Source organism: Desmodus rotundus, chromosome 9 (assembly GCF_022682495.2).
Source record: "Desmodus rotundus isolate HL8 chromosome 9, HLdesRot8A.1, whole genome shotgun sequence".
Classification (NCBI taxonomy): domain Eukaryota; kingdom Metazoa; phylum Chordata; class Mammalia; order Chiroptera; family Phyllostomidae; genus Desmodus; species Desmodus rotundus.
This window is the reverse complement of record NC_071395.1, coordinates 25,853,213-25,865,669: the sequence shown is the minus strand read 5'-3', so window position 1 is coordinate 25,865,669 and position 12,457 is coordinate 25,853,213. Positions and strand designations below refer to the sequence as shown.

Here is a 12,457-nt window from a genome sequence, read left to right as displayed (position 1 = left end):
TATACTGACTGCAAAGCATGTCACATGATTCATGTCTTCTAAATTAGTGCTCTATTACAGCAACTTCTGAATCATTTTCTCCGAGATTTTGGGTGATATCTTTAGCTTGTTAAGCCGAGAGAATTTCAGTGGGAGAGGTGAACCAAATAATAACATCACCATCTTGGTCCCTAATACAATGCTCAACATAATTGCATTTTATTCATTTATTCAACACTTCTAGGTGATGGGCTAGAACAAAAACAAAAGAGGCAAGATCCCTTCTCTTACAAACTTATGTGTTTATGGAAAACAGAGAAATGATTACTTTTTAGCTGTAACGGACTCTGTAAGGGTGGTTATCAGAGAGTTGATGAAGTCCTTACCCATAAATGAATTCTTAGAATAAAAAGTAGCCCCCCCAAGACAGAAGAAACTTGGTTATTTTTGCTAAAACATTAGATATATGTATACAAATTATATGTACCCAAATGTTAATTATTGGCACATATCAATAAATTGACGATTGATATTTCATCAATAATCAATAAATCAATAACCAATCAACCATTCTTATTGGTGATTAATCAATTAATCAATAAATCAATCGATAATATCTTGATAGTTAATTGATAATCTTGTTGAAAATTCCATTATACCTATTTATTTCTCTAAACTTGTGAAATTTACTGATCCCTATAGGTGCCGACTGCCTAATGGGAATATATTTACTTGTGATTGGAGCCTTTGACCTAAAGTTTCGTGGAGAATACAACAAGCATGCACAACTGTGGACAGAGAGTTTTCATTGTCAGCTCACGGGGTCTTTGGCCATTCTGTCTACAGAAGTATCAGTATTACTTTTAACATTTCTAACACTGGAAAAATATATATATATCGTGTATCCTTTTAGATATTTAAGACCTAGAAAATGCAGAACAATTACAGTGCTGATTCTCATTTGGATTATTGGGATTATAGTGGCTTTTGTTCCATTGAGCAATAAGGAATTTTTCAAAAACTACTATGGCACCAATGGAGTATGTTTTCCTCTTCATTCAGAAGATACAGAAAGTATTGGAGCGCAGATTTACTCCGTGGCAATTTTTCTTGGTAAGAAATTCTGTATTATGAGCGCTTTCATACAAATGTTACAATAAATCCCAACATGGACCTCAGTTTACCTTATAATGTTTACAAATTTTTATTTCAGGCCTTCTAGCCAGTTTTTCTCATTGACATTGGGGATGAATTCTATCAGAATCCCCTAAAAGATTTTGGAAAAAAACTTCCTTTTATCATATAAATTCCAACAGGATACACCTTAAAAAAAAAAAAGACAAGACACTAAACACTTGTATTTCATGCATTCACCCTAGTAACACTAAGAAAAATATATTTTAAGTCTTTGCCTTTATAATATGAACAAATCCAAACTAGCCAGACAAGTCTTTGGCTTGAGTAGACATACAAGTGTTTTCTCTTATAAATTTTTTTTCAAAATATAACAATATAATTAAATTATTTTTTAAAATACTAGAAAGATTAATTTATTAGACCCAAGAATATTCACTGAATCACTATGATCTCATTAATATGCCATTTGAAGATTAAACATGTCATCATTCCTCTTTACTTAAACAATACTTCAAATTTTTAAAAATTCATGATTTCTGTGTACCCTACTAATTCTTATGAACAAAAACCATGTCATGGTTTTTGTATCTTTGCTTTAATAATGTCGGCTAAGGGTATGTTTGTTTGATTGTTGTGAAAGAATGTTTATATACATTAGTAATAACCTTTGTGTTCTAAATAGGTATTAACTTGGCGGCATTTATCATCATAGTTTTTTCCTATGGAGGCATGTTTTACAGCATTCATCAAAGCACCATAAGAGCAACTGAAATAGGGAAGCAAGTTAAAAAAGAGATGACCCTTGCCAAACGGTTTTTCTTTATTGTGTTTACTGATGCATTATGCTGGATACCCATTTTTGTACTGAAATTCCTTTCATTGCTTCAGGTAGAAATACCAGGTACAACTTTTTTCTTCTTTCCATAAAGAAATAATGTATCCGTTTCTACAGTGTTCCTCTAAGAAAGAAAGTTAAGATCCTTAACACTAACTCGTTTCAAGAATTGTAAGTCATATGTACTTCAGGTTCCCTTCATCAATAAAATGCGTACTGGAAGCTGTTCGGTTCTTTCCATAAATGCCTAAAACCGTAACTACTATTGGAACAAGGAACAATGACGCAAGTAAATTACACTCAATGTGTTGAAATTCTGGTAATCCCATGCTTAAGATGACCGCAAGGAACCTAGGTCAAAATGATTATTAAATAATTATTTATTTCAGAAGGTAAGAAATTTTTCCTCCTGACATACACAGCAATTCAAAGAACATTGGCCCAGAGTATGTGAGATGATAGAAGAAAACACAGAAACTCAGACATTCATACACCTGCGTTCATAGCAGCATCATTCACAATAGCCAAAAGGTGCAAAAAACCCAGGCTTCATCCACGGAGGAAAGGATGAACAAAATGTGTCACACACACAAAATGTACGATCATTCGGACTTATAAGGAAGGAAATTCCGATACATGCCACAACATGGATGGACCTCGAAAACATGCTAAGTGAAATAAGCCAGTCACGAGAGGATAAATATTGTATGATTCCACTTCTAGGAGTAACTAGAGGAGGCGAATTCACAGAGACAGAGGCTGTAAATGGTGTGGTTAAGGGTTGGAAGGAAAAGGGAATAGGGAGTTATTAGGTGTGGAGTTTCATTCTGTCAAGATGAGAAGGTTCTGGAGATGTGTGGTGGTGATGGCTGCACAATGTGTCAGATGTACTTAATACACTTAAGACTGATTAAAGTGGTAAATTTTGTTACATGTACTTTACCACAATTTTAGAAACATGCAAAATCCTGTTAATTGTATGTGTAGTGCAGTATGCATTCATAGCTTTAAAAATTTATAAGCATACATTTTTAATTTTGTCGTATCCCATGGTTGGTGGTGATAGTATCTTACATTTTATAAGCAATGAAGATAGCATTAATTAAATTTTAATAAAAATCTGAGTAGTTGCATACATACTATGGTGATTTTCTAAGATAAGGTTAGTCAAAGATGTTTTTATTGAAATAAATATTAAAGCTAGTGAAAAGCCTAAAAATACATACCTATGTTTTAAAAATAAATAGTTGAGAAGAAATTTATTAAAGTATACATCCTGAACAATACTATATGTGCTATCTAGTAATTAAAACATTTCAAAGGTATGATTTAATACTAAACCACAGTTATTCCTAAAATGGAATTATATTATAATAATATGTAATCACTCGAGGGAAAATATTTCCACCTGAGGGAATACTTTTCTGATGTATTCTAGAAAAGCTATTTAGCAACACACCCTGATTTTCTGCAGCACCAGCACTCCTCTCGAATACTGGCACCCTGGAAAGACACATGACTTAGTATTTAATTATGTGACATCAAATGGAAGAAAATAAAGCCTCCAAAGGGAGCTGGGGTAGAAACAAGGAAAAGGGGTTTCTATAACTTGCAAACATCCATAAATACGAAATCTGTTTCATTTTTCCCTTCCAGGTACTATAACCTCTTGGGTAGTGATTTTTATTTTGCCTATCAACAGTGCTTTGAACCCAATTCTCTACACTCTGACCACAAGACCATTCAAAGAAATGATCCACCAGTTTTGGAATAACTACAGACAAAGAAGATCTATTGGCAGGAAAAGAAGTCGGAAAACATATGCTCCATCATTCATCTGGGTAGAAATGTGGCCACTGCAGGACATGCCACCTAAGTTAATGAAGCCAGCCCTTTTCAGAGACTCCTATGAATTGTCACTAATTTCTCAGTCAACCAGACTCAATTCCTGTTCATAGCTGACTCTGAACTCCATTAGGGTGCTTCAAAATGGATTAGCCTAAAATGAATGCCACAAAATTAATAATTTCTATTAATGGCTAAAATAAATTAGGGAAATAAATTATATTGATAATGTGTATACACGAGCACATATTTTGCATAGGAAATTTAAGAGAAGTCCACTTCAGAAAGGTTCATTCATTCCTTTTGCACTTCTTGAGTACCCTCTATGTGCATGGCACTGCGGTAAACTCCTGGAAGTAGTATAGAACATTCTCAATGTTCGATGTTAAACTGTGTTTACAAAATATACAAAGTTCATCTGTGGCTCTTGGGTTCAAATAGAGCTTTGTCTGCTATGCGTGTCAGCAAACATAAGAATCACGGACAGTTTGAAATAAGGGGTTAAGGTTTTGGAACACTCTATAAAAGCGTCAGAGAAAATGTCTGATTGTTTGCAAAATACAGATACTCTGTTTTAAGAATTCATCTTAACTGTCTCAAGTCTTCATATACTTGAGAGCCAATATAATGTATTTATTGCTATGAACTCAATATAAACTCAAAACAGCATTTCTCTGCTACTTCCTGCCCAGTCTTCTTTTTTCTTTGAGAACATCATCTGGGGTTGGAAAAGGAGAGTGAAAGTGATAGTAAGGAATGAATCAGAAAAGCTAGGATGAGGATAGACATTTGGATCAATGGAACAGAATTTGAGAGTCCAAAAACAAAACCTTCACATTTACAGTCAATTAATTTTCAACAAAATGCCAAGACAATCAAATGAAGAAAAAACAGTCTTTTCAGCACACGATGCTGGGGCAAGTCACATGTAAAAGAATGAAGTTTGACCCCTACCTTATAGTGTATGTAAAAATTAACTCAGCATAAATTAACAACCTAAATATAAGACATAAAACTCTTAGAAGAAAACATGGCCAAGTCTTCAAGACCCTGGACTTAGCCACTGATCCTTAGATATGACAGACAATAAAAGCATAAGAAACAAAAGGAAAAAATAAATTTCATCTAAATGAAAAACTTTCATGTATCATAGGTCATTATCAAAAAAAAGTGGGAAAAAGTACCTACAGAATGAAAGAAAATACTTAGAAATCATATTTGAGAGGGCTTCTTTACAGAACTCCTACCACTCAACAAAAAAGGCAAGAAGCCCAATTAAAAAATGGGCGAAGGACTTGGACATTTCTCCAAAGATATACAAATGGCCAATAAGCACATGAAAAGTTGCTCAACATCACAAAGAACTAGGAAAATGCGAATCAAAACCACACCGAGATAACACATCACACTTACTAAGAGGGCTGTAACTTAAAAAATAACATGTTGGCAAGGATATGGAGATTGAAACCCCTTCCACATTGCTGGTTTGAAGGTGAAATGATGCAGCCACTGTAGAAAACAGGTTAGTGGTTCCTCCAAAGCTTATCACAGAATTACAATGTGATCCAGCTATTTCAGGACTGGGCATGAACCCAGGAGTTGAAAATAGGCCTCAGACAGACACTTGCATGGAAACACTCATTGCGGCAATATTCACAGTAGCCAAAAGATGGAGGTAACCCAAGTGCCTATCAACTGATAAATAGATAAAATTTAGCATATACATACAATGGAATATTATTCAGCCATAAAAGGGAATTAGATGCTGACCCATGCTACATGACGAATGTGAAATAAACCAGAAAACAAAGGACAAACACTGTAAGATTCTCCTTGCATGAAATCCCTAGTTTAAGCAAATTCACAGAGACAGGAATATTAGAGTTTGCTGGGGGAGAGAAGGTTGGAAGGGTGATGCCTAGGAAGTGGAAAGTATCTTTTTGGGCAAAAGAAAAAGTTCTAAAATTGTTAGATGGTGATGTATAAACAACTCTGCAATTATAATAAAAGCCATACACTTCAGACTGATGAATTTTATGGCACAGAAATTGTATCTCAATAAAGCAGTTACAAGGAAAAAGAAGAGCTAGAAGCACACAGTCAGGAATTGAACTTCAGGAAGGAAAGGTCTTTATACACGTTTGCTCTAAAGAGAAAACAGTTGTTATCAAGAGATGGATTTACCTTCTCTTTTGCACAAACAGATCATACTTTTTTGCTAGTTATTCTTCTGGTCTCTGAGCTACAGGAATTTCATGCTTTCATAATTTGAAAACTTTAAAAAACAAAATGTTTTCAAGTGGTTTTAAATGCACCAATGTTCAAAACGTAAAAACAATGGAATCAAAAAATATTTATCGACTATATAATTGTATAGATTTCTTTTGAAAATAAATTACTCGCAATATAATCCTATTAAAAATATGGATTGCTTTGAGTCCTTGCTGTTCCTACTTGGAATGGTTCCAATTAGTCTTCTACACAAGAAATGTGATATACTTTCAATAAAAATCAGAATAGAAAGCTACTTTCTTTTTTTTTTTTTTTTTTTAATATATTTATTGATTATGCTATTACAGTTGTCCCATTTCCCCCCCCACTCCACTCCATCCTGCCCACCCCCCTCCCTCCCACATTCCCCCCCCATAGTTCATGTCCATGGGTCATACTTGTAAGTTCTTTGGCTTCTACATTTCCTACACTATTTTTACCCTCCCCCTGTCTATTTTCCACCTATCATCTATGCTACTTATTCTCTGTACCTTTACCCCCCTCTCCCCCTCCCACTCCCTTATTGACAACCCTCATGTTCTAGTTGTTTGCCTAGTTTGCTCTCGTTTTTGTTTTATGTGTGGTCGTTAATAACTGTGAGTTTGGTGTCATTTTTACTGTTCCTATTTTTGATCTTTTTCTTAGGTAACTCCCTTTAACATTTCATATAATAAGGGCTTGGTGATGATGAGCCTTTTCAACTTGACCTTATCTGAGAAGCACTTTATCCTCCCTTCCATTCTAAATGATAGCTTTGCTGGATATAGTAATCTTGGACGTAGGTCCTTGCGTTTAATCTTGGGTAATGTAATTATGATGTGTCTTGTTGTGTTCCTCCTTGGGTCCAGCTTCTTTGGGACTCTCTGAGCTTCCTGGACTTCCCGGAAGTCTATTTCCTTTGCCAGATTGGGGAAGTTCTCCATTATTTGTTCAAATAAGTTTTCAATTTTTTGTTCTTCCTCTTCTCCTTCTGGCACCCCTATAATTCGGATGTGGGAACGTTTCAAGGTGTCCTGGAGGTTCCTAAGCCTCTCCTCATTTTTCCAAGTTCTTGTTTCTTCATTCTTTTCTGGTTGAATGTTTGTTTCTTCCTTCTGGTCCATACCATTGATTTGAGTCCCAGTTTCCTTCTCATCACTATTGGTTCCCTGTACATTTTCCTTTGTTTCTGTTAGCATAGGCTTCATTTTTTCATCTGTTTTTCGAATAGATTCAACCAAGTCTGTGAGCATATTGATAACCAGTGCTTTGAACTGTGCATCCGATAGGTTGGCTATCTCTTCGTCGCTTAGTTGTATTTTTTCTGGAGCTTTGAAGTGTTCTGTCATTTGGGCCATTTTTTTTGTTTGTCTGTCTTGGCGCGTCTGTTACTTTAAGGGGCGGAGCCTTAGGTGTTCACCGGGGCGGGGTAATGCTGGTCCCTGCGCTGTGATGCTGTACGTGGGGGCGGGGCCGAGAGGGAGCAATGGCGCCCGCTTCACTCTCCTCCGGATTTCAGTCTTTCACTCCGCTACCCACAATCAAACTGGGCCCCTCTGGTGCTGGTTCCCAAGTAAGTGGGCCTGTGCACACTCTAGGCCCCTGTGGGTCTCTCCAACAACCTCTCCTGTGAGGCTGGGAGTCTCTCCTGCCGCCCCAACCCCCAGAGGCGCTTTCAATCAGAGGTTTGAGGCTTTATTTCCCGGAGCTGGAGCCCTGGGTTGCGCAGCGGTCTGCTTCTCTGCCCGCCGTTCGTCCGGTTTATCTGTGGGTGAATGTGGTGCCGCAATGTGCTATCCGCCACTCTGCCTGCCCCACTCTCCACCACTCTGAGTCCGGCCCTCTGGGTTTATCTGTGCAAATGTGGGGCCGCAGGGTCTGCTAGTGCTCGGACTGCCTGCGCCATTTGTCCCACACTCCGCCAGTCTCAGTCCCGCCACAGCCACGCGAGTCCTCTCCACCCCAGTGCCATCTCCGCCCCTCCTACCAGTCTGGATGAATGATCACTTTCTGTTTCCTTGGTGTTGGTCCCCCTTGCTGTTCGATTCTCTGTCAGTTCTGGTTGTGCGAGGAGGCGCAGTGTGTCTACCTACGCCGCCATCTTGGTTCTCTAGAAAGCTACTTTCTTTTTTTTTTTTTGAAATTTTGTTTATTCACTTTTTAAAGAAAGGGGAAGGGAAGGAGAGAGGGAGAGAAACATCAATGTGTGGTTACCTCTTGCACGTCCCCCACTGGGGACCTGGCCCACTACCCAGGCATGTGCCCTGATTGGGAATTGAACTGGCAACCCTTTGGTTCACAGCCTGCACTCAATCCACTGAGCTACACCAGCCAGGAGTAGAAAGCTATTTTCTTAAGGTTTTATTTATTTTTAGAGAGAGGGAAGGAAGAGAAAAAGAAACATCTTTTGGTTGCCTTCCACATGCCCCCCACCAGGGACCTGGCCTGGAACCCAGGCATGTGCCCTGACTGGGAATAGCACCCGCAGTCCTCTGGTTCACAGGCCAGCACTCAGTCCACTGAGCACACCAGCCAGGGCAAAAAGCTACAATTCTGCTTGTAATATTCAATTCTCTAACTAGACTTTTAATTTTTAAAAAGCTTACAATTCTGCTTGTAATAATCAATGCTCTAACTAATTAGGCTTATAATTTTTAAAAAGCTTATAAAAGAAGCCCTGGCTGGTGTAGCTCAGTGGATTGAGCACAGGCCTGTGAACCAAAGGCAGCAGTTCAATTCCCAGTCAGGGCACATGCCTGGGTTCTGGGCCAGGTCCCCAGTATGGGGTGCATGAGAGACAACCACACATTTTTTAAATCTGTATAGTAGAAATGCATTGGTGTCCTTTAAATCACTCACCTATCCTGTTATGGTTGAAATACTTCAATAAAACATTTTAGAGTAATGGACCCAAAGAAATGGAAATAAAATTTGCTTTTAACAAGTTTATTTTTGTACATTTTAAAATTTCAATTTTCATGACACATTAGAAAAATATTTTTCTAATATCAAAATATGCAACTCTGTGGTACAGGTACATACTATATGTTATCTTTCTTTTTTAAGACTTTATTTATTTACTTTTAGAGAGAGGGGAAGGGAAGGGGAAAGAAAGGTTGAGAAATATCAATGTGCAAGAGATACATTGATCAGTTGCTTCTTCATGACCCAGCTGGGGACATGGCCCACAACCCAGGCATGTGCCCTGACTGGGAATTGGACAAGCGACTTTTCGGTTCTCAGGGTGGCACTCAATCCACCAAGCCACATCAGCCTAGGCTATATGTGTTATCTTTAACTTAAAAAATTAATCAAGAACTAAGACCTAATATACTACACAAAACTACTCTTTGCCCATCCATTTGTCCCCTTTCATAGCCCCATTGTGGAGCTTTACAATATAGTTCTGTACCCATCTCCATATCTACAAAGAATTAAGATGCTATATCAAAGATGTCCAGAGTTATATAGTAGAAAATTAATTGGCTTAATCATTGACACATGACACAAACCACTAGAGACAGAAAGTAACATAACATACAGAACAGGTAAAACAGCATTGTCAATAAAGTCAAATATGAAAATAATGACATCATTTAAATTTTTGCATTAAAAAGAAAGTAACTTCTTTAAAATTATTATGTTTAGAATTTAGAATTATTACTTACAAAGCTCCAAAAACAACAGTACAGAGCCATAATTGTGATAAGGCACTTTACAGAGAGAAATCAAAGACCTAACAACATGGAATGCAAGAAATATTATCTGTAGAAGCAGTTAACCTTAGAAATAAAAAGGGAAAAAATATGCATCCTTTCTGTACCTGCCTGTATTTTCTGAGGGAAAAAGCCTTTTTAAAAAGCATCATAGAAGGGCAAAAAATACTTCTTATACATTTTAAAAAGCTGTCATCAGTTAAAGTTCAAATCCCGGTAAATATTTGACTCAAATATTTTTTGGAGAAACAATTATAACCTTCTTACTAAAAAACAGGAAGAAAAAATAGATTTTAATTATGTTGTCAACTCTTTTATCCAACTAACTTAGAGTGATTATGTTACACTGTTCTAGGTGCTGGGGATATGGAAGTAAGATATAGTGATTGGTTCTAGAGAACTGAGCCTAATGGAGCTGGATCTAACATTGTAAAAAGTTATCTTCCTTGGTCCATAAAATGAAGCTCAACTTCAAACTCGCTCATTCTTGACATCTTCTTGCAAATCAAATAGAATAATGTTCTGCCTAGTTTGCTATTAGGAACACTGTGGTATTATTATCTACTGATGAAATTACCTTTCATAAAAAGATTCTAGAAAAGTTTAGACAGACTGTATTTAAGGTAAACAAATAATAGCCAGCATCAAAAACAACATCAGTAATCTGCTTTCAAAAAAGTAAATAAAACCAAGAAAAATTTCATTTTGAATACACAGAACTACTGGAGATTTTACTATACCTATGGTACATGTGCAAATATCATAAATGAGGAAGCAGGAGTTATTTCACAGCCAAATCAGTTGTCAGGCTTCAAAGAATCATAGCCTTCTTTCAAGAGGTCCCGCCATCTTTTAAGGAAACGTGCATTTTCTGTACATTTGAAGGCAAGCTCTTCCACTTGAGCTGATACTGCAGATGTGGCTTCGAGAAGTTTGGTTAATGAAAATGCTGCCTGAAATTTTAAAAAAAGTCAAACAATAGAAGTTTACTCATTAAATCCTCATCTTATTTTATAGTCTAAAAATAACTTAAAACCTTAACTCCAATGCTGAATTTGTTTTCTTTAAAAGTAAGAAAATCTGCAAACTGAAACACCAGTTTTTTCGGGGAAACTAAAAAATTCTTTCACGTGAAGTAAGCTAGAAAAATACCCATTATGTATGAGACACGACAAGTTAGTATTTTTTTTTATTTGAAAATACACTGGATCTCTTTTGGCTCAACAAGGTGACATGGACCCCTTGACACTAAGTACCAGAAGTATCTGAAGGACTTCCCCATAAATAACTCTTCCTGATATTTGGGTAACAAGGACATTGTTCAGTCTTTTTACCTGTGAACCCTTTAGACCATTAAAATGTATAGATGGAAGAACAGATACTCTTAGCTGACAAACAAGTCAACATAATCGAAACACATGCAGAAAATACCGAACTTTTGGGGGGAAAGTCACTTCTTGAATTAAATGTTTTCTTCTACAATATAAAATAACACCGTTCCCAGATAACACATGTGCACTCATTCTACATGTTCACTTGAAACCAGTCTTGTTCAGCAAAAATAGCTGTATCAGCACTTTGTACATTTTTGAAAAAAACAAATATTTGATCCATGAGATGATCGACTTCATTCCCCAGTTTCCAATTTACTCCACAAAGTTCTCCCAGGAAGATTACACCCTAAATACTTCATTCACTTGACCCACTCAAGGGTCTTTAAATACTGAAACTGCGCCCCTCCACCCCCGCCTCCTCTGATGGTGTCAGTGTTAGGGTTGCAGCTTGTGTGCGCGCGCGTGCGCGTGTTATTTTCTGGAAATTCGAGATTCAGCAGAAACCAAGGGACCATGCATTCTAGCAATCACAGGGAGGGATCTTTGTCTAAACCGTTAAAGAAAGCAATCTGGGCTACAGGGGCGGGGACTAACCCCTCCAAACTCGGTCCAGCGAAAAGAAAGCCTGAGATAGACATTAGCATTGTCAGCTGGCTCTGGGCAGGTGGCCAACTAGAACAGCGAGCTCTTAAGTCCCACGGAGAGAAAAATCACAGCCTGATCCCAAGCGCCCACAGACAGCAAGAAGGGAAGATAACAGGGCGGACAGAGGCAGCACAAATCCTTGCAGCAGAGCTGCGCGGTTTCGGGTTACAGGGATGATTGAAACCAGAAGGAGAAGCAAAAAGACTGAGTCAGGGGGCGGGTGGAGGAAAACCCCCTCATTCCTCAACACTAAATCTAAAGGCAGAATCCTCAGGGGGCAGAAGGAAAAGATGCTCCAGGCTGGGTGTAAGGATTCCCAGTCCCTCCCTCCCTGGCCCCGCCGCGGTCCGTCTTTCAACAGGCGCCAGTGGGGACCCGGCCCCGGGACCTGTAGGGCGACACTCACGTCTCCGATCTGCAACTCCACTTCCTCCAGCGGGTCCACGGTTCGGCCGCTACCCACGCTCGGAACAGGCCAGTCCAAACTCACTGGGACGCCGGGGGACGATGTGGAAGAGGGGTCTGAAGACGAGGGAGAGAAGGAAGGCGGCGGGGACTGCGAAGAAACCCGCACATCTTCATTATCTGCCATGGAGAAGGGCAGAGACTGCCGAACCCGAACTTGGCAGAACCGACACCAACTGTCTTCCAACCGCCCGCGCTCTTAATCCAGAGGCCCCGCCTCCTCCCACCCGAAACCCCGCCCAGTCTCCCTG

General features: G+C 38.5%; 2 protein-coding genes across 2 annotated transcripts in view; one reads left to right on the top strand and one right to left on the bottom strand.

Moving 5' to 3' along the window:
- Positions 1-4,665, top strand: part of RXFP1 (relaxin family peptide receptor 1) — a 114,294-nt gene extending 109,629 nt beyond the window's left edge. The window contains exons 17-19 of the mRNA XM_053911205.1: positions 682-1,092; positions 1,799-2,017; positions 3,608-4,665. Coding sequence (XP_053767180.1) covers positions 682-1,092; positions 1,799-2,017; positions 3,608-3,909 — 932 coding nt within the window. The 3' untranslated portion in view covers positions 3,910-4,665. The remainder of the gene's footprint in view (positions 1-681; positions 1,093-1,798; positions 2,018-3,607) is intronic.
- A 4,173-nt stretch (positions 4,666-8,838) lies between these two features.
- C9H4orf46 (chromosome 9 C4orf46 homolog) lies at positions 8,839-12,442 on the bottom strand. Its single transcript, XM_024568962.3, has 2 exons — positions 12,148-12,442; positions 8,839-10,715 (listed from the first exon to the last, which is right to left on the bottom strand). Exons 1-2 carry the CDS (start codon positions 12,331-12,333, stop codon positions 10,560-10,562), a joined length of 342 nt encoding a protein of 113 aa, XP_024424730.2. The 5' UTR covers positions 12,334-12,442; the 3' UTR covers positions 8,839-10,559.
- Positions 12,443-12,457: the final 15 nt, after the last annotated feature.

What these genes read in the sequence shown, in the direction of transcription:
- C9H4orf46 (XM_024568962.3), bottom strand. Translation starts at nt 12,333, where the DNA reads ATGGCAGATAATGAAGATGTGCGGGTTTCTTCGCAGTCCCCGCCGCCT. An exon ending in TGGAGTTGCAGATCGGAGAC is followed by an intron (nt 10,716 to 12,147) that starts GTGAGTGTCGCC and finishes TTAAAATTTCAG; the next exon opens with GCAGCATTTTCATTAACCAA.